Here is a 21,107-nt window from a genome sequence, read left to right as displayed (position 1 = left end):
CTAGCTGAGATCCCAGCAGCTGTCTGGACCAGCCGCTGCCACACTCCGATCCCAATGGGTGCAGTTTATTTTTTGTTGGAGCTCAGGTCCCAGGAAATGTCAGTTGTCGGGAAGGGAAGGGGTGGTTATTCTGAGCAGACTCCCCCTGTCTCCTGCCATGGAGCATGCTGTCTTCTTTCAGATGCTTCTCATCGTCTGGGCAGTTGGCTGGGACATTCTAAACTGAGAGGTGGGGGAGAGGGGCTGGGATGTGGGGCTTGAGGAGGGGGAGTGGGTCATGGCTGGAGCTTAAAGACTCAGCTGGCAGAAAGAGGCCCAGGGTCATTCCCTCCAGCCCCCTGTCTCTGGGCATACCCCTAAAATGCAGCAGACCTCAAAACTTAGCGTGCCTCGGAATTACCTGGAAGGTTTGTTAAAACAGATTATGGGCCCCTCCGCCAGTATTTCTCATTCAGTAGGTTTACTCAGGGCCTGAGAATCTGCGTTTCTAACTAGTTCCCAAGCGATGCTGCTACTGGGCCAGGGCCTCACTTTGAGGACCACTGTCTTAAAGCCTAGTTACTCCAAGTGTAGTCTGTGGACCAGCAGCCTCACGGGAGAGTTTGTTAGAAATGCAGAATCACGGGCCCTGCCTTCGACCTCCTGAATCAGAATCATATTTTACAAGATTCCCAGATGATTTATATACAGTTTGGGAAGCTTTGAGGCCCGGCAGGACTGCAGGGGCACGGAGCTAGGCGGGGGGGGGGGGGGGGCAGCTGTCGTTCTATCTTCTCTGCACGGGGACGAAGACTGGGGAATACTGCCTTAAAACACCCAAGCAGATGGATAAAGGCCCTCTGAGGAGGGAGCTCCAGCCCCTGACTGCGTACCTTAATCCTGCCTCTCGCCACCTAACAACTGCCCGGTGGCCCCTGCCCCACCCCCCACCCACAGGAGGGCACCCAGCCTGCCCTGATAGCTGCCCCACTCTCCTCCCCGCCCGCAGGTGGTGGCCTTCGCCTCTCTCTTCTTCATCCTGGTCTCCATCACCACCTTCTGCCTGGAGACCCATGAGGCCTTCAACATTGACCGCAACGTGACAGAGATCCACCGGGTGGGGAACACCACCAGCGTGCACTTCCGGCGGGAGGTGGAGACAGAGCCCATCCTGACCTACATTGAGGGTGTGTGCGTGCTGTGGTTTACGCTGGAGTTCCTGGTGCGCATCGTGTGCTGCCCCGACACGCTGGACTTCGTCAAGAACCTGCTCAACATCATCGACTTCGTGGCCATCCTGCCCTTCTACCTGGAGGTGGGCCTGAGCGGCCTGTCCTCCAAGGCGGCCCGAGACGTGCTGGGCTTCCTGCGCGTGGTGCGCTTCGTGCGCATCCTGCGCATCTTCAAGCTCACGCGCCACTTCGTGGGGCTGCGCGTGCTGGGCCACACCCTTCGCGCCAGCACCAACGAGTTCCTGCTGCTCATCATCTTCCTGGCCCTGGGGGTGCTCATCTTCGCCACCATGATCTACTATGCTGAGCGCATTGGCGCCAGGCCCTCCGACCCGCGGGGCAATGACCACACCGACTTCAAGAACATCCCCATCGGCTTCTGGTGGGCGGTGGTCACCATGACGACGCTGGGCTACGGGGACATGTACCCCAAGACCTGGTCCGGCATGCTGGTGGGGGCGCTGTGTGCGCTGGCTGGCGTGCTCACCATCGCCATGCCCGTGCCGGTCATCGTCAACAACTTTGGCATGTACTACTCCCTGGCCATGGCCAAGCAGAAGCTGCCTAAGAAAAGAAAGAAGCACGTGCCCCGGCCGCCCCAGCTTGAGTCACCCCTTTACTGCAAGTCTGAAGAGACCTCGCCCCGGGACAGCACCTACAGTGATACCAGCCCCCCTGCCCGAGAAGAGGGTATGGTTGAAAGGAAACGGGCAGGTGAGACTGGGGGTTGGGAAGGAAAGCCACCTCTCCTCCAGTGGCCCAGGGAGTCCCCAGATGAGCCTCAGCCCTTGGAATTTGGGGTTGTGCTTTACTACGGGCTTCCCTGAGTATAAGATGTGCCTTTAAGGGTGCAAAGTGTTGAGGCCCAATCTCTGTCTTCTGGTGTTCCAGTCGTTTTCTGAACATCAGGGTTTGTGGAGTGAGTGTCCCACCCAATTTAGTCAGTGATGGGCAGTGCACGGGTCCGTAAATTCCAGTACCACCTTGGCCACTGTGCTGTGTCACCTGAGACGAGTCACTTACCCTCTCTGATCCTCACCTGGTAAATGGGAATGATCTCCTTTTCCCAAGACGTTGATGAGACCCAAACAAATGACAGATATGGGAGGACTCTGAGAAGTAAAAACCACTTTACAAGCATCAGGCACTGTCGTTATTAGCTAGAGAGCCCAGCAGCTGTTCTTCCAAGGTGCATCAATGCATGAATCATTTCTTTCCAAACACTGGAGTCTGATGTCTCTTGGCCTAATAAATGTGATAACGTAACAGCAGTGGGAGGCTGCCTTCTGTTCAGCACAAGTCTAGATTGAGTCCTGGGCTCAGGGTTTAACATGGGAGGGGAGGGAACCAAGAGCGAATAGCCCAGACAGAATCGGGCAGGGGCAAAGGAAGTGTGGAAGAAATGGCACCTGCATCCTGGAAGGGGGAGGGGCTGAGGGCCTGGATCCTGTTCTGCAAGGTTGGGAAAGGCCACCCCTGGAAAGTTTGCTTCCACCTGAGTCAAGAGATGGGAAAGGAAATCAGCTTAACCCACAGCAACTTGGAGTTAGGTTGGAGAGCAGGAACCTAAGGGTTAGGTATGGGGTGGGCTCCCGAGGGAGGTCTGGGATTCCTAGTCTGGGGAGCCCTTGGATGCCAGGCCATCTGGGAGCTGGGGTGGGCCAGGAGACAAGGGTAGCAGCTTCTGGCCAAGCTCTGGGGGCAAAGTGGGACTTCGTCCTCCAGGGGGGGTGCCTGACTCGAGACACTCACCTGGCCTGTTGGTGGGTGCCCATTGTATATGCTGGGGCTACTCACTCCCTGGGGTCACTTGGGGGCCGGGGTCTTCGAGAGACCTTGATGGAACAGCACCCTTCAGTCTCCCCCCTTCTCCCCCATCATAGTGGTACCCCCTTCCCTGATCCCTGAATGTAAATCTCCCAGCCAGTGCCCCAGGAAATTTGAGCTGTACCCTGAGACCCATTCAGAGTTCAGAGGGAAACCTAGTATCAGAATGGACAAGCTCCTGCTTGTCCAGCTCCTCGTTGCACACTTACCAGGGCCCCATCAGCTATGCCTCAGCCTGACTCTTAACTGCTTGGCCATGGTCAGGGCATCCTGAGGCCCTGCCTTCAGACCGAGCGGGCCCCTCCAGAGCCGAGGGCCCCCCTGCACTGCCACCTGACGGAGGCCGGGGGTTGGGGCTCAGAGCCCACAGCAGTGGGAGCTGTGTTGGAGCCTCTTCGGTATAGGGTCTTCCCCAGACAGCTGAGCCCCGAGCAGAGGACTCGGAATCCTTCAGGCACTTGACAATGCCTTAGATGCCCAGTGAACAAGAGTGACTCAGGGGGCCCAGGGAGATGGCTGTGGAAGCCACTTTCTTGGTTTAACCCTGATGGTGCCAGCCCTCATCCCACCAAACCAGGCGTTCTCTGAGGGAATGCAAACTCATCCAAGTGTCAGCCTGAGCCAGACCCAAGGAGGAAGCAGAGTGTGCCACCAGCCTCGGGCTAATCCCCTGGGGCAGCCTGCAGCAGGCAGATTTCAGGAACCCCTGCTTAGGGTATCTGCGGCTCCGTGTCCCAGGAAAGATGCTAGGCCAAGGCTGAGAGGGAAGCAGGTGCCCCCTGTCCCCTGGCTCTCCCAGGGAGAGGCCAGGCCCCCTTGGGTTGGGGAAGTGACACTCTAGGTCCGGGATCTGACACCCCAGGAGGAAGGCCTGGGCAGCCCCTCACACAGCCTCCTTTCTGTCTGCCCCCTTTAGACTCCAAGCAGAACGGTGATGCCAATGCGGTGCTGTCAGACGAGGAGGGAGCTGGCCTCACCCAGCCCCTGGCCTCTGCCCCCACCCCTGAGGAGCGCCGGGCCCTGCGACGCTCTGGCCCCCGGGACAAAACCAAGAAGGCAGCTGCCTGCTTCCTGCTCAGCGCCGGGGACTATGCCTGTGCTGATGGTAGTGTCCGGAAAGGTATGGCTCCCCAGGCCGGGCAGGTGGAGAGCCCCCAGGGAGCTGAGTCTCCCCAGTGTCCCCCACAAAAGTTGAGGTCCCCTCCTTCCCTGAGGCCTTGGCCACCATCTCCTCTGTCTTGGACGTGTCCCCGCTTTTAAGATAGGTACCCTGACCTCCCGGTCCCTGGATTAGAAAGGCCTCAGGCATCCCCCAGCGGTACACAGAGCCCAGCGCCCCCCACCCCAGATACCCACAGGGAAGACAAGCCCTAGAAGGTAAGGGGATACCAGATCAGGGGCCCCTGCCTTTGCCCTTCACTTGATTACCACTTCTCCCCCTGGTTCCTGCTGCGACCTTGAGGCCTGGCTCCCCAGGGTCAGTGCCACACTTTCCCTAGACCTCCCTGAAACACAGCTAAGGTTTCCCAAGTGAGTAATCCCGAGAGATGCCAACAACATTCAGGAGTCAGGGCAAGAATGAGCTGCTGCCGTGAGGTCCTTGGAGAGCCTAGCACAGGCCCTATCTCCTCCGTCCTGCACGCGGGGGTGGGGTGGGGTGGGGTGCGGGGGTGGGGTGGGTCCAGGGGCCCAGGAGGGGCCGACCCAGCTCTGCAGGCCTCTTGAGGCAGAGCCAGAGGGTGACCAGGAGGTGGGGATGGGGGTAGGGGTAGGTAGGGAATATGTGTCCCTCTGAAGTATGCTCTGAAGGATTTGGAGGGTTCAAGGAAGTAGCCTCTTCTCTCCGGTAGGGGAAGGCTGAAATTCTGTCAGCAGGCCCCAAGCTGTGGCAGAAGCTGGGCAGCAGAGCTGGGGATTCCTTGCCTGCAAAAAGGGAGTCAGAAATGACCGAGGATGGTTGAGGGCCAGTAGTGGCTGAGAACAGGAGTCTCATGAGCAGGTGCTCCTGCCCAGCTCCTCATCCCTTTTTTGTCTTTTGTGCCCTGTCCCTGTGACATAACCTGCCTAAACTCTTAGTTCCAGGATAAACCTTGCCTCCCTGCCTCCGTCCCCCTGCAAAAAAGCTTATCCCTGGGTTCTCAGGTTACTTCTTAACCTGCCCTCTTTTACCCAAATTTGCCTCCCCCCAACCCCTGCCAAACTTCTCACTATCCCCAAACTCCAGACCAAGTCTGGGTTGAGTGAGGTGGGGCAGTGGCTGCTACAGGATTAGCCTGTGATGCCTCTGTCCCCCCAAGGATGTCCCCTGGCCTGCCCATCCCATGCAGCCTGCAGGGCACCTTCCCAGCCCCTGTCCCCATGGGATCCCCAGGGCACCCTGACCCTAACCAGGCCCTGAGAGGTATGTCCCGCTCTGCTGGACATATGTCCTGCTGGGTGGCGGCAGCGGGGGCAGCCATCTGGCAGCTGGAAGGAGATGGGCCCAGAGGCCCCAGCTACAGGGCTGCAGATGGAAGGTCCTCAGAACACTCACACCATCTCCTGCGTCCCTCTGGTCACCCCATCCTCTGCGTGCCCCAATCCTTGGGCTCTGGATGTGCCGGTCCCTCCTGCCCCCCCATCACAAACACACGGAGGCTTCTACTGTGTCCTGGTTTAGACCCAGAGACTTGCTTTGGCTGGAGTACGCTAAGTGACGGCCCAGGATGTGGGGCAGGGGGGACCCCACCTCCCATGTAGGACTTGAGTGGAGTGCCGAGCACCCCAGTTTTCACGCTGGTATTGGCAGGGGCTCAGTGGTGTGAAGGTGCAAGTCAGGAGGGACCGTGAGGTCACACACTGGGTCACACCCAAGGGCAGGGGTCGCACGTGTGCGTGCATGGGCTGGAGAGTCTGGATCGCACACAGCGCCAGATCCCTCTGGGTGCTTGTGTGGCCCGGCTGTTTTATTTTCAAGATGCCTCCACACTGCTTCTTGGCAACAAGCATGTAGCTCAGCCAATTAGAGTGACCTTCGAGAAGGAACAGGTGGGTTGCCGGGAAACAGGCCCTGCTAAGCAAGCGTGGCAATTAGCATCGCCAAACTCCCAGTAAGCACTCGGCAACTTTCCCCGTGCCAGACCATGCCTCCCTTCTCTGCACTCGGGCTCCGTGTAGGACCTGGAGCGGGGAGCCCGGGGCTCCTTCAGCCATGGGCACAGACCCCATGGTTAGCCTCCGGCTGCCCAAGTGTCAGAGTGTGAACTTCCTGGGAGGACGGGGACCAGTGCTAATCAGGGCTGCTTAGGATTGAGAAGTCTGCTGGAGGCTATGGGGTCTTTGTGTGGCTGGCGGAAACTTACCTGGGGACAGTGACAGGGCAGAGATCAACTGTGGGTCCCTGAGGTCTGTCCCCTGAGCCTAGGTGACCTGGAAGCCAGGGAGAGTCAGGGAGCCTTCTCCAGGCGGGCCAGACCCCTTCAACCAGCAAGGGGCTGCCTGCCCTGCAGGGTCCCCCCGGAGCATGGATCCCACGGAGCTGCTCAGATGAGGAGCCATGCCCCTCTGACCCAGGTGCCTTTTCTTCACCAAGGCTGTGCAAAATCCCGGAGTCTAGACAACATAGCTGGAGCAGCAGGAACCAGTCTGGGGCTGTCTCCACTGGCATCGAGATACAGCTCACCCTACCCTCCAAGAAAGCTCCTGCTCTCCCACCCCTTCTGTCCTCTCACCAGCCCTCCCCCTGGGCCCCTGGCCCCTTAGCCGCGCCCTCAGCTCTCCCCACCTCTGGGCGCACACCTCTGGGCGCTTACATGCCCTCCAGCCCTCATTCCTCCGGAGGCCCCGTGGGAGCCGAGCAGGAGGCGGGACAGCCCAGGCCCCCGAGCCTCTCCTCCACAGCACCCGGCTCCCCAGAATGTTCAGCTCTGGAGCCTGAGAGCAAGGGGGGAGATCACTCCCAGGGCTCCTCTCGCACCGGTCTCCCGCCTCCCTGTCCTGAGCCGGAGCTGCCGGCACCCCCCGGGACCTCTGCCTCTGGGCCTTTCCTCCCCTCAGGGTCCCACCTTCATCATGGCAAATGCATTTCCATTCCTCGTGGCCTTTAGTCAGTAACCAGCCTGCGACTGACTATCTCTGTCTGTCTGTCTGTCCATCCCACACCCAGGCCAGCAAAGAATAAGGCTATCCTGTGGGGCACGCCCATCTCTGCTGGTGTGCAGGGAGCTAACTGGTCAGGGGAGCGGTGCCCCCCTGGGAGAGGAGGCCTGATGCTCTCCAGCTCTGGTCTGGTGTGCAGGTGGGGTCCCTGGGGCCCCACGATTGGCTGCCTAGGCACGGGAACGCCCTCGTCTCGGGGGTGACATCCAGCGACGGCAGAGCCCGGCATCCCATCTGCGCCCCAGCAGCCGTATCTCTCCCGAGCTGCTTTCTCTGCTTCCACGAGTTTTTCTTCCCTCCTTCTCCTGCTGCCTCAGACTCCCAGCCCTGCCTGAGTCACCTGCCGCTCCCACCCAGCCTCTGCGCTCTGGATTGCTGCCAGAACCGGAGACTCATCTAATTTCTATAATTAAGTGTATTCATTTACCTAACGAGCCTGGGAGCACAACAGGTTTGTGAGTCACTGAGGGAGCAGGGGTGCACCCTGGGCAGGGGCAGCCGAGGGGAAGTGTGGGGACAGCCATCCCGCCCCCTCCCGCTCCTGCGCAGGCCCCCTGCCTCTCCCAGGCAGGGCAGGGCCGGGCTGGGCCAGGCTGCAGGTGGCCCCTCTCCAGCAGCGAACCAGGGGAGGCTCTCCGGGCCCCCTCGGCCCCAGGAACGCAGAAGGCCTCGGCCAAGACACTTCCTGTTTCACCTGATGGGAATTAGACCTGACAGTGGAGCCGTGCGCCTGGCAATTTTTAGAGTCAGATTATGCAACTTTGAAGAGGGAATGACTAAGGTCCATATCTGCTCCTTCCAGGGTGGGCAAAGATAGGAATGGCAAGACAGCATTCAGGGACTTAGCAGGAGGCCGGGGAGTCTGGAGGCCACCCCGAAAGGTGAACTGGGCAGAAAGGTCAGATCATTTCATGAGAGTTGGGTGTTGTGAAAAGCCTGTGCCAGGAGCACCCCCTTTCAGTGCCCTCTGTCTTCAGCCTGGGGCAGACACAGGAATGTGCCTTCCAGAGAAGTCTGTCCGCAGTGGGTCCTGGGATACCCCAGCCCTGCTGTGGTCCATGGAGCCTGTCTCCTGCTTGCTCTCAGAATGAAATGTCCCCCTAAGAGGTGAGAAAATACAGGGGCATCCATGTGACCACCCTTCAAGAGGGGACGGGCCCCTTCAAGTGACAGGGACAGGGAAGCCCTGTGGGGCAGGATGGGGACTCTAGGTGCCCTCTCACAGCCGGCCCTGGGGGCCCAGCTGCTGCTTCTTGGTGAGGACACATTCGGTCCTGTCCCCATAGGGCTCCCTGGCCCCGGGGTCCTGGCCCCGGCGGGGACGTGATGAGCTAGGTGTCCCGTTTGGCGTGGACACCACAGCTCTTCTGTGCTCGGGCTTGCCTCCCTGGCTCAGGGAGCTGAGGCGGCTATTTCTGTGGCGGCCCTCAAGTTGTCAGGAGTCCAAGTTTCCACGGCACCCACCTCCTCCTTCCCTCTCTTCCCTCCCACAGGGATGGGCATGCTCATGGCACCCCTCTGGTGGGTGCAGCTGTCCCTGGGCGACATGATGCGGGAGTGCCAGGCTGGAGCCCCTAGTGCCTTGGGAGATGGGCTCCCGCCTGTCCCCCCACTGGCTCTCTGGCTTCTGTAGGGGAAACACAGCACCTAGCTAACAGGACAGCTGAGGAGGCTGTCCGCCCCAGCTACCTCTCAGGACTTCTGGGCCTCCCAGGGCCCTGCCTAGGGAGGTGGCTGCCTGCATGGGCCTCAGCTTATCCAGACCTGGGGCCTCCTGCCTCAGGGGAAGACTCTCTCTTCCCCCTATAATCTGAGAGCACAGTTTGCTTTATGTTGCACGTGGACTTGGACCTGTACCCGTTACTTTGTCTCAGAGAAACCTTTCCCCCACAGCTGGGGCCCAGTCCCTCCTGGCAGAGCAGGGAAGCTGCCCAATTAGGAGCTGTTAACCTTACTTACTGTTAACAGCCATAGAGGCCATTTCTCAACCCCCAGGGCTTCTGGGTGGAGCTATGAGCTGGAACCAGGGGGGGAAGACGTCTGTTCAGCTTAGGCCCAGGAAGTCAGAAGGGAGACAGAGTACCAGCCCGAGAGCTGGGGCTCCAGGAGTCACCCCTTGGGCCCCAGGCTGCCCTTTCCCAGAGCCCCCTGGGAGAGGAGGGCCTCCTCTGCCCTGGCCAGTGTATCACCCCCAAAATGCCTGCCCCTCACAGCAGCCTCCTTCCCTGCCCTTCCTGTGCCCCCACTGGGAAGGTGGGAGAAGGGAAGGCCCACGCCACTGACATTCCAGGCTGAGGATGGGATGCCGAGAAGGGCTCACTGAGCAGTTGGGTTTCTCAGTAAGATGCTCTTTTCTGGCTTTGTCTCCTGAGATGGACACATGGGTCCTCCCTGACCTTACCCTTCAGTATCTACCCTCCAGCTGTTCCAACTGTTCCCGCCAGATTGAGGAAGGGGGGCTGGGCACATAAGGCAGCACACTCAGGAGCCTTCTTCACTAGCCGGCCGGGGCCAGTGGGATGGCCCCAGCTAGTGATGGCGGGTGGAACTATGTTGGGGAGGGGAGCCCAGGAACCTCCCCCACTGCACCCGTGCCAGGCTGCGGGGTTGTGGTCCCTCCGCCCACTGCACTGGAGTTGCGAAGACCCGAGGGCTAGGGATTCCTGGAGCTCCTTACCTGAGCAGGTATAGAGATAAAGCTGTAACATGACCTAGGAGTCACTTGGCCTAGCTCTGGGTAGGCAGCTAGGGGCTGCAGGAGGGGCTCCCGCCATTCCCTGACCCATCCCTGCACTTCCTGGCCTCTTTGCCCCGGGTGCCCATGCCTTCCAGCTCTGCTCCTGGCCTTGTCCTTAGCCCACAGGCTGTGGGTCCGCAGCTGGCTTCCTTCTAACATCTCATTCTTTGTTTCTCCCTTTCTTTTGCTGAACTCCTTGCCCCCCCAGAAGGCAATGTTGAGCCGAAAGAGTGCGTCCCAGTGTCTCACACCTGTGCTCTTTAAACACAGAGACCTGCCAAGACGCCCTCTCGCCCAGCTATGCCCAGGCTGAAGTCCTCACCCTCTCTTAAGCGGCACCAACGTGAGAGAGGCAGGCAGACAGACAGAAAGCCAAAGGCTTAGGGAAACTCTGGAACCCTGGCAAGAATCTTTCGCTGGGAAAGACTCAGAGATCCTTGTTTGCACAGGACTGACGGAAAACCTCCCGTGTGACCCTCTGGGCCCAGAGCCATCTGGGTCCGATGTTCTGTTCTGTTGTACATTGAAGAGATATATATGCACATATAGTATCTATATTCATACATACTATACTCTTGTGTGTAGTGCACGTGCTACTGGTGGTCTGTCTTCTTTGTTAGGCTGTGTCTCCCCGAGCCCGGGCCCCACCCCCAGGCCTCCCCCAGCCCTGTCCCCTTTCCCCTTCACTGACTCCTTGTTTCTGCTGAACACGTATGTGGAATGTCCCAGGAAAAGAGCATCTGGGAATGGCCAGTCCCACTGGGGGATCCCAGGCTAGACTTGCCCTCTTGGGGTTGTTGCCCCTGTGGCCAGTGGTCTGTGGAAGGCCCGCTTGCCCCCCGGGGTCACTGCTCCACAAGCCCCAACCCACCCCAGATTGGGGTTCTACCTCCCACCCTCGCCCCAGTTTGGGGGGACTTCCAAGGGGCTCCTCTGCAGCTTCTCCCACTCCTTTCTCCACCTTACCTCTGTCCTGGACTGAGGGGGGAGCGTTTTGTCTTTTTTTATTTGGGGGGTTTTGTTCTGTCTCCTTCGTCCGTTTGTTTTCAAAGATGCTGCTGGGCAGACGGGCAGGGAAGAGGTCTGTCCGCCCATCCGGCTCAGGGGTCTGAGAAGGGGAAGCCTCGGGCGAGCGGAGACCAGTTGCAATACTGTACTTCCTGGCCGGTGGCCAGAGGACCGTGCAATAGCAGAGGCCAGGTGACCCCTTCGACCTTGGCCTCTGCCCCTCCTGCGGCCCTCCCTCCCCACTCCCCCGCCCTGCCCCTCCCTAGTGTTGGTCAGTCCTTTTCTAAAGCTGTCCCCTCGTGTGTGTGTGTGTCTGAGGCATGCCTAGGCCGGGCCTTGCTGCCCTGTCTGCATGCCTTCCACTGTCATGCTGTGCTCGAGCCCCAATAAAGACATCTGGAGCATCCTGCTGCTCCTGCCACGAGTGACCGCCTCCGCCTCTCCTTTCTGGCTCTGTGTCTGTGGGGACGTCCCCGGGCTTCCACCCCAGCACCTGAGAAATGCAGCACACTTCTAGCATAGCCCTGCCCCCCCCCCCCGGAAACATCGATACCTAGCCACCCCTGCATTCAGAGCTAGACATGAATGCTCGGAGAGGAGAAAGGATTGCCTGGGGTCCGGAAAGGAAAACCCAGGATTGGCCCCCCCCCCCCCCCCGCTCCCAGGCAGCATTCTGGTCTCTGCTGCGGCCCCCTTAAGCCCCATCGTGGCACGGAAGGACAGAGGCATTTGGAAGGAGTTCTCCTGTATTCCTGCTTGTTTCTGCGGGGGGGTCTCCTCCCTGCAATTGCGCCAGTTCTATGTGGGCCAAGGCCCTGGGGATGCCTCAGTCACTGCGACGACTGGGTGGCTAATGAACTGCCGACAAGGGAGCGGTGGCACATCCGGGACCACTGAGGGATGGGAAAGAGCCAAATCCTGGGCCCAGAGAGGATGGGGGTCGTGGTACGTGATGGTGACACACGGTCCCTCACTGGGCTTTCCCCGCTCACTCACGTGGGGGCACGTGCAGGGCTGGCTCCCAGGCGTGCGGCCTCATGCTCAGCTGTCACCATCTGGAAATCATGGAAGAAGGGGCCCTGCGTGTTCATTTTGCACTGGGCTTTGGAAACCATGCAGCCACGTCTGCCCAGGCATAAGCGAGGGTTCTAGGGCCTCAGTTCAAAGTCTGGATTCAAGGCTCGCCACATGCTAGCTGGGTGACTTGGGGGCAGCTCACCGAGCCTCTCTTTCCCTGCCTGGAGAACGGGGATCACAACAGCCCTGATTTCGGACACAGTGAGTGTACAGACCTGGCCCAGGGCCCTAGGTGCGTATATGACACACGGTGGATGCCCAGCAAGTGTTAGTCTCTCCTCACCCCTGCTGTAGCTCCCAGGCCTTTGTCCACAGACTTCTAAGCTCTCCTCTGTGTCCGGTCCCACCAAGAAAGGACAAGAGCACACTGGGGGGCGGGGGGGTGAGGGAGGGCAGAGCCGAGACGGACAGAAGAAGTGAGGGGAAGCCTGCTCCCGAAGCGCGAGAGAAAATCGGGCTTGGAGCTGGAGACAGCCCAGGCAAAGCAATGGCAGGCAGCCAGTTGTCAATTAAAGATAAGATCTCCTCCGGCAGTGGAGGGCAAGTAGAGAAGTAGAGGCTGCCCCCCCCCCCGCCCCCCGCCAGCCCAGAGAAAGCCATTTGCAGCCAGGCTCGCCTCAGAGAAGCCTGGCCTGGCGATAATGGGACGGGATGCTCTGCTGGCTCGGTAATGATATTACGCAGCAGGGCCCACGTCCAAAATGGCTGTTTTCTCGTTTTGTTTTTTTGTAGATGAGTGTGGAACCATTTCCCGGTCAGGGGCCAAGAACCAGCGAACAGCCCAGGGGTACCAGATGCCAGGATGGCCCTGAGGGGGCCCAAGGAGATGCCGCTGGGGTCCCTGGTGACAGTCTGATGACAGCCTTCTGGAGGGGAGAGGGGCAGCGCACAGGGGCAGAGAGCTCAGTGAGCGAACAGACCACCCCTCCGCCTTGCCTCACAGAAACAGTGGACAGTGCGGTCAGGGAAGAAAGGCTGTGGCTTCCTCAAAAAGCAGGAGCCCAAACTAGGGGGCTGGTTAAGAGAACAGGACACCCGTGTCCAAAACCGACTTTGGGAGTCAGACAGACTCAGCTAGAGTCGCGGCTCCATGACTTCCTAGTTGTGTGACCTGAGGCAAGTTACTTAACCCCTGTGAACCTTTGTTTCCTCATCTGTCGAATGGGAGTGAGGATAGCACCCACCTCACAGAGCTGTTGGCAGAGTTCAGTGAACGCGCCTCTAAAGCCCTGGGCACAGTGCCCAGCACAGAATCCTTGCCTCCAGATATTGGGGGGCAGGGGGAGTGTTGTGGAGTGACTCACCCCAATAGCCCACCCCAATTTGGTCTATGGCCTCGCCTTCTGAGTAAGTGCTACGAATTAGCCTCATTCTGGTAAAGCCCTTCTCTTCTTGGGGAGAAGGCAGAGTGGACTGCTAACACTTACGAGTGCTGGGCCATGCATCCTACGCCCTTAAAAACACATTCGGGGATTGGTGTTCTCATTCTCTTTGTTTCACGGAGAAAACTACAGTACAGCCATGTGGGGCTCATCTCTCCGAGGTCACACAGCCAATGAGTGGCAGAGCTGGGATTCGAACCCAAGCTGTCTGCCTCCATGAGTCCAGGGCTTTGCTGCTTTTTAAACAGAATGGGGCTTCTAAGTCGGAACCGCAAGGGTAGGGATTTGTGCTTTTATTTATTTATTTATTTTTAAGGATTTTATTTATTTATTTGACAGAGAGAGAGAGAGAGAGACAGCGAGAGAGGGAACACAAGCAGGGGGAGTGGGAGAGGGCGGAGCAGGGAGCCCGATGCGGGCCGATCCCAGGACCCTGGGATCATGACCTGAGCCGAAGGCAGACGCTTAACGACTGAGCCACCCAGGCGCCCCAGGGATTTGTGCTTTTAATGTTTCTCATTTCTTTCATCTCAATTGATTCTGATAGCAAAGGTATTGTTTTCCCTTTTTACAGATAACCGAGGATTGAGGCAGTGAGTGATCTGGTGGTGCCTGCCTGCCCCCCCCCAGACACACATAAAAGAGGACATCATTAATTAATTAGCATAACACCCAACTCAGAATTATTGGTTCCTTCCTCTGGGTTGCAGAGTTTTATTGTCTGAGGCTCAGAAGGGGCTGACAGGGATGGGGTCCGGTCTGGAGACCCAAGTTACAGCAGGAGTGGCTCAGCCTAAAGAAGAAACGGGATCCCCATCTAAAGTGTTTGATGGGCATCCGAGGGGAAGTGGTTTTAGCTTATTTTCTGATCCCAGAGAGCAGACCTGGGACCGATAGGTGGAAATGTTAGGAGGACAGTTCGGGGTCAAATAAAGAAGGACCTGACTTTTTGTTTTCCTTGCTATTACAAATTTCACACACGGTTTTGAAAGCATCCCATACCAAAGCGACAGGGAAGGAAGGCCCCATCACCCTCGCGTAGTCCTACGCTCCTCCTTGGGAGGTGACACTGTTAACATCTGGTCTTGGTCTTTCCAGGCCTTGGGAAAAAGAGAAGCTTTCTAAGAACTGCCGAATAGGAATGGCCGCCCTGTGGGCATGAAATTCCCGTCCCTGGAAATGTCTGGAGAGCCACTGGGTGGTCATGCGCCAGGGTTCGTGGGAAGAATTTCTGCTGGGCGTGGAAAGTGGATTTAGAAGACCTCTCCCGGTTCTCACACATTCTGCCTGGGGGCTTGGGGGTGGCACCACGCAGCCCTTAGGAGTGCAGGCAGGTCCAGAGCCCGGGTCTTCCTAACAGGACCGGGATAAACTCCTCTCCCAGCATGATTTTCCTCCAAGTCCTTTACTCTGGCGGGGAACTCCCTGCTAGTCTGCCTCTTTCCAGCCAGTCATGGGTTGTATGCCAGGGCAGAGACTGACATTTGCGGTGCATCTGGGCCGATGACTCGGTTGATACCCTGGGCTTGGGCTGACAATGTGTAGCCGGCACCCGCCCCTACAGCCTCCCGGGGCCCTGACAGCCTTCTCACCTTGAGCACCTGCCTTTCTTGCCAGGCTCTGGGCCTTTGTGGGATCAACACAACAGGTGGCCCAAGAGCTGGCCCAGTCACCCGGGGCTGTGGTCACCACACCTAAGCCCCAGACAGCGTGTGTCGCTCTAAGGGCCACAAGGGCTGCCAGGGAGGCTGGGACCCTGCTCTCTCCCGGGGAGCCTCAGCTGGGCCTGGCCACAGCATCACGGGCTGAGGAGAGGGAACCAGAAGGAGAGCTGTCGTGGCTCCAGGTCAGAGGGGTCAGAGGCCTTCTGCTGTTGGTGCTGGAAGCTTCTCCTTTTCTCACAGGGCTGAGGGACCAGCATGCACCCCTCCTCCCTCCCTCACTCCCGGTCACCAACATTACCTGCCTTTAGGGCTGTTCCCTAAGGGTCTCCCTGAACTGCAGGGCTCTGCTTTTTGCTGAATTAGGGTCCCTACTTCCCTCCATCAACAATTCCTGGTGTGGGGAGAGGGGGTGGCCAGAGGAGGTCCCTTCCTTTCTCTCTCTACACACTCTCCCCTAGGTGATCTCGTCCATGCCTACAGTCTGAAACACCTTCCAGGACCTGGTAACAGCCAAGTTCGTAGGTCCAGCCCAGAACTCTCCTCTCAACGCCATTCGTTCATTCGACAAACACATAGTGAGCTTCTTCTCTCTTTCCGGCCCTGCTTTCCATGTTGGGTGTACATCAGTGGCCACAGTGCACAGCCCCCTCTCCTTCCCGCTCTCCACACCCACTCAGCTTGCCCGCTCAGGCCCTCCCAGGCACCTGCTCGTGACCCAGCCCCCGCCCTGACGCTGGACTCTGAGTTCACGGCTCTCCCCTCTGTGTGCTACCACCATCCACCCCGAGGCTGAGCCAGAAACTGGGGTGTCGTCATTAACCCCTCCCTCTCATACCTTAATTCACTCAGTCACTCACTCACTCACCACACATTAAATCTTTACCAAAGGCCCTTACTGCATCCTGGGGCACTGACAGTGAACCAGGCTAGCAGGATCCCTGCCCTCAGGGAGCTTACATTCCAATGTCATGGGGGAGACAGGCCAAAAGACAGTAGATTACAAAGCTATGTAATGATCTCTCCCGTGCTCACTCCAACCCATTACAGTCCTGTCATTCCTGGCTCTGAAATACACCTCGCAAGCCCTCTTCCTCCCTGGCTCCCATCTGCCTTTCTACAAGCCCGTGTCCTCCCAGCAGCCAGATAGGGCTTCTTAAAATGAACACTAGGATCCTGTCACCTGGGCTTAAACCCTCCGTGTAGCCCGCACCCACCCCTACAGCCTCCCGGGGCCCTGACAGCCCAGATGCAGGGATTCCCACTGCATCTGAATAAAATCCGAACTCTGTCAGCGTTAAGGGGGGCCCTCCCTGCCTCTGCCCTGTCACGCAGGCCTCTCTCCTCTCAGCTGCTGAGCCTTTCTTACACACACCGTCTCTTCCAGCTTTAGGGGAACACTGTGCCCATCTCACCGGACTCCTTTGCCCAGCTGAGGTCTCATCCCTCTGCTCTGGCTTTAAGTGTCACTTCTTGGTGCCCCTCTCCAGTGCTCCGGGCTGTCTCCTACCACTGCAGCTGGCTCATTTTCTCCCAGGGGCTTAGCACGCTTTGGAACAACCGATTTGTCTCTTGCCCGCCTCCCTGGAAGTACCTGGGGCCCAGCACAGTGCTTAGGGTCTCCGTAAATACTGTGTGAATGAATGAGCAGGCAGACCTGGCCACGCCATGAGCAGCCACCGAACTACATCCTCTCCTTTTCCTCCAAGCTGTCTCCAGCTGGCTTCTGCACCTCACTTCTAGGGCATTCCTGGGAGTCCTTGGGGAGGAATGTGAAAGCTCTTCTCTTTACATTATGCATTTCCTGCCTGAGAAGCTGTCAGAATAATGAGAAGGGCTGTGAGAGAGGGAGGCGGAGAGGAGAGCTCTGGGAGCTCTTCCTGCTCTTCCTTCTGGAACTTGGCTTCCACCTGCTGTTTGGGGAACTTGTGCCGGCCCCCTCCCCCACCACCAGCTACCTGAGGGAGCTGATTCACCTTGGCTCCCCTCGGGGCCCTGTCCTGCATGGTAGGTGCTCCCCCTGGGACGCGGGAGTGAAGGCAGGCGGTGATGGAGGCGGGAGGGATGAAGGCGTGATGAAGAGGGAAAGACACGGCTGGCAGGGACAGAGGTTAGGGGAGGCAAAGAACACGAGTGGCCTGGCCCAGCGTGGCCCTCAAGCCGGTCCCCCTCCCCCGAACGCACTCTTTCTGGAACTCTGAGCCTCCTGGTCCGGCTCAGACCTCCGGGTGGGGCGGCGGGGGTCCTCCAGGGGCATCCTGAGCCTTCAGCTCCAGAGCCTGGGGCCACTGGGGTGTGACTACCCCTGAGGGGACCTCTGTAGGGACCAGAGCCTGGGATTCCTTAACTCGGGGGCAACTCCATTCCTTATACCCCTAGACACCCCCTCACACCTCTCCCCCCAGTTTCTCTCCTTTAGGCCCCAGTTCCAAGGACAATTACTTCAAATTCAGTATCAGTGATCACATGTTCAAATCCTACAAACAAGGGAAACACACAAAAACAAACTTTTCTCCATGCCCTCAGCCCTCACCCAAGAGGGGCTCAGAGAGGAGGTGTCCTGCCTGGCCCAGGTCCGGCCAGCTGCCCGTTGGGAAGACCAGGGGTGAGCCCAGGAGGCCCAGGAGGCCCCGAGGAGTTGTTCCCGGACTAACTGTTGCCATGGTGGCCCTCCCTGGGGTGGCGGCTGCCTAGTTGCTACGGAGAGAGAGAGCGTTGCCGCCGCCACCGCTCTCAGCATGGAGAAGCTGCCCCAGGATGCTTACCCTTCCGAGGCCACTAGACGGCCAACCTGGGCGCCTGCCTGTGCCACCCTCTCAGTGCACTAGGGGCCACAGCACCAAGGAACAGGAGTCAGCCGCCTTCCTGATACCCCAGCTGCACCCAGCCTCATGCCTCAGGACCACCTCCTCCCCTGAGGGACAACACTGTACTCCTGGCAGATCGATTAGGCACCTCATTTCTCTCAGGACACCCCTAGAGGTGGCAACCAGCTCCCAGGGAGCCTGGGGGTGGGATGATGTGGGTAGGGGGTGTGTAAGAAGGCCCCAGTGGTACCACTCTCCCTCAGGGCCTCAGTGTGCTGGACTGTGACTAGCTGATTTCCCTGGACAGAACCGGAAAATTGGTTTCTAGAATTCTCCATCTCTCTTCCTGGGTTTTTCTCTACCCTAACTAAATGCCACCCCCTTACTGCATCTCAAACACCCACACATTTCCAGGGTCCTTCTGTTCTCTTCACCCTCTCTTCACGGTCTAATCTACGCATCTATGAAAAGTATTTTGTGCCAGTTATCCACACTCTAGTATAAATGAGGGTCCACGCATCTTTGATTTCCCAGGACACAGGATTACTAGACCTCCTCTCAACTTATGGAGTAAGAAAGAGCCTCCTTCTCTGTTGTAGGAGGTCCTGACACCAGAGAGCCCCCAGCAGGGTAGTTTTTTGTTTGTTTGTTTGATCAGAGGAGAAAGCAGGAGCTCCTTGTGTGAATCAAATTAGAGGCCAAAGTTCTACAAGGAATTCTGGCTTCGCTTTGACTAATAAAAGAGAAAATGGAGTGCAAAAGGGAAATCATAAGTGATGTGCAGTAGGAGCTGCCTCTGTCTGGAAGACTCTCTCTCTCCTTTTTGTATCCCTTCCATATTCCAGTGTTGAGTCCTCTGCCTGGCAAATACTTATTCATCCCTCAAGGCCCACTCAGCTGTCACCTCCTCCGAGAGCCCTTCCTGGACTCTCCCTTTACACTCTCACAGTACCTTGTACACCTTCCCCCCGCCCCCACTGTAGTACTTAGCACAGGGATAGCTTGTCGCTTGTTGACTCATTTATGGGTGCTTCTCTTATGAGCGCTCTTATCTCCAGCCCCTGCTCTGTGCTCAGGAGCTCAGTGATGAATGAATGAGCAGGCAGGGAATGAGCTAGCTGCTCGCTGCTGACTTCTGTCATGCGCACCTGTTATTCTAGCCCATGTCTGGTCTCAGAATTTGTCCAGAACCAGTCCCTGGGATGCTGGGCCTCTCCCTCTACCACCCCACGACAGTGTGCCAGCCAAGTCTCCCCTTCTGCCGTCGGAGCCCCCAACCACAGACCCCGACTCCCCTCTGCTTCCCAGGCTCTGACCACCTGGGCCTTTCTCTCCTGGCTTTGGACTGGTTATCACTGGAGTCTACCTGAGACACCTATGAGCTTATGTCCTGGGTTCCTCTCTTCTCCATCTTCCACCGTCTCAGTCTTCACGAGAGTGTTCTTTTAGGAGCCTCCTGCCGTCTGCGACTCTCTGAGTGCCAGTGTGGGTAAAATCCCTGCTGCACGAGGGGGCCACAGAGAGAGAGACGGGAGACTGTTGTTCCCACAAGAGCCCGGGCCAGCCCCATGCCATTGCTTGGTTTCAGTTTCCACATCTGTGAAATGGGAATTAAACCTTCCCCGCCCTCATCCAAGGGAGGTATGAAGGTTAAATGAAGAAGTGGGTAGATGGGTCTTCTGGAACCCCGAAAGCACTACCTGAGGTGAAAGGTTATCATTCCTCTGACCTTCTCTCAGGGGTTGGGGTGTTCCTCCAGAAGAGGAGAGCTGATGCCTCTGGAAAAAGTAAGAGTTCACACTGAGTGCATAACAGGCCAGGCATTGGTCTAAGCCTTCTGTGTGGATGAATCCTCAGAAGAAACCCAGGAGGTGAGGGCCCTAAAAGGCCAAATCACTTCCATTTTACAGATAAGGAACCAAGGCACAGAGATTAGCCTGACAGAGATGTCACAGATAGATTTCCCATGTTGATTTTGACCCGATCCCATTCCACCTGGCTCTGGACCCCACGCCCCTGGCCACACGCAGCCACAGGGTGGAGCTGGCCCCCTTGGCCCTGGCGCCACCACTCTCATGGATTAACTGCCCACACCCAGAATTCTGGCACTCCCAGGCTTTGCTGCTCAGGACCTATGTGACACCGGGTAAATGACTTAACCTCTCTGAGCGCTGGCCCCCTGCCCGCGAAGTGAAGATAATCATACGTCTCCTGCAGGTTGTGCCGGGAGGAGTACGCAGAGGTGGAATGCACGAAACAGCCCGCCAGACTCAGCCAGGCGGATGGTGCTCTGGGCATGTCCCCCATTTATACTTAGAGAAACAATCGGGGGAGTAGGGCTTGGCAGGCCTGACTAGAAACCCTTTTCTAGAAATCCCTGCTAGGGCCACTCACTGTAGGGGTGACAGGATGAAGACAGTGTCCAGCATGACGCAGGGCCCTGTGACGTGAATGCTCACGAGATAACCCTCTGGCGTGGCCATTTCCCTCTTGGTGACCCAGAAGAAGTGATACCGGCGTAGGCCTTCCCAGGGCAGTGAGATGTCAGAGAGAAGCCCTTGAGCGGTGTGCCCCCTTGCCCTCTCCCCCAAGTCCTGTCCACACACACCTGGAAGCTGCGGGGAATAGGAGCCAAAGAGCAGGGAGGTAGGAGAAAGCACTAGAGGAGAGGCAGAGAGCAAGGATCCTGGAGGAGGAAGGGGGGTTGAGGGGGAGGAAGAGGGGGGAGGGGCGGAGAGGAAGCGAGGAGGGGAGGAGGGAGAAGGAGAAGAGACCAATCCGGACTGTGGGACCTAAAATGAACTCAACAGGCTGGAAATAGAACAGCTGGGCAAACCCAAAACACTGTTTGGGTGTCTGCTGAGCAAGCACGTGAATGAACAGAACTGGGGGAGCAATTCAAGGAAGAAATAGATCGTTTCATCTCAGAGGTAGGTCAGAACAGGAGGCGTTCATTCCAGCCCGCCCAGATTACTCAGGATTCTTTTTCTGAGGGTGTTTTCTTTACGTAAGCATTATTTTTAACAGGCTGCCTTGCTGGTTGGGTTAGCCTGACGCCACCCCATCCTTGGCAAGTGGAAGGTTTCAGTTACTCGGAGACCAAGACCACTCCGGATTTTTATTGTAACTGTGGCCATGTCTGGCTTCAGAGGAAGAAATCTTAATCCATTCTCCAAATGGAGGCTTAGGACTCTGAGCTGTGTCATGGGAGACCACCTTCCCTTATTAGAACAAAACCCAGTTCCAGGATGGGCCAGGAC

The 21,107-nt window shown here is 57.8% G+C and overlaps 1 protein-coding gene across 6 annotated transcripts in view; it reads left to right on the top strand.

Moving 5' to 3' along the window:
- Window positions 1-21,107, top strand: part of KCNC4 (potassium voltage-gated channel subfamily C member 4) — a 41,735-nt gene that overhangs the window by 10,897 nt on the left and 9,731 nt on the right. For 3 of the 6 annotated variants that reach the window (XM_073896180.1, XM_073896181.1, XM_025872598.2), the window contains exons 2-3: window positions 989-1,925; window positions 3,955-4,158. In XM_073896180.1, coding sequence (XP_073752281.1) covers window positions 989-1,925; window positions 3,955-4,158 — 1,141 coding nt within the window. Of the gene's footprint in view, window positions 1-988; window positions 1,926-3,954; window positions 4,159-10,120; window positions 11,339-21,107 lie in introns of those variants that run through there. The other 3 variants (XM_073896182.1, XM_025872597.2, XM_025872596.2) reach the window with 3 other exon arrangements.

Source organism: Callorhinus ursinus, unplaced genomic scaffold (assembly GCF_003265705.2).
Source record: "Callorhinus ursinus isolate GAN/ISIS: 27379988/994484 unplaced genomic scaffold, GSC_fseal_2.0 scaffold9, whole genome shotgun sequence".
NCBI lineage: Eukaryota > Metazoa > Chordata > Mammalia > Carnivora > Otariidae > Callorhinus > Callorhinus ursinus.
The sequence above is the reverse complement of the archived record's forward strand: the minus strand, read 5'-3'. Positions and strand labels throughout refer to the sequence as shown.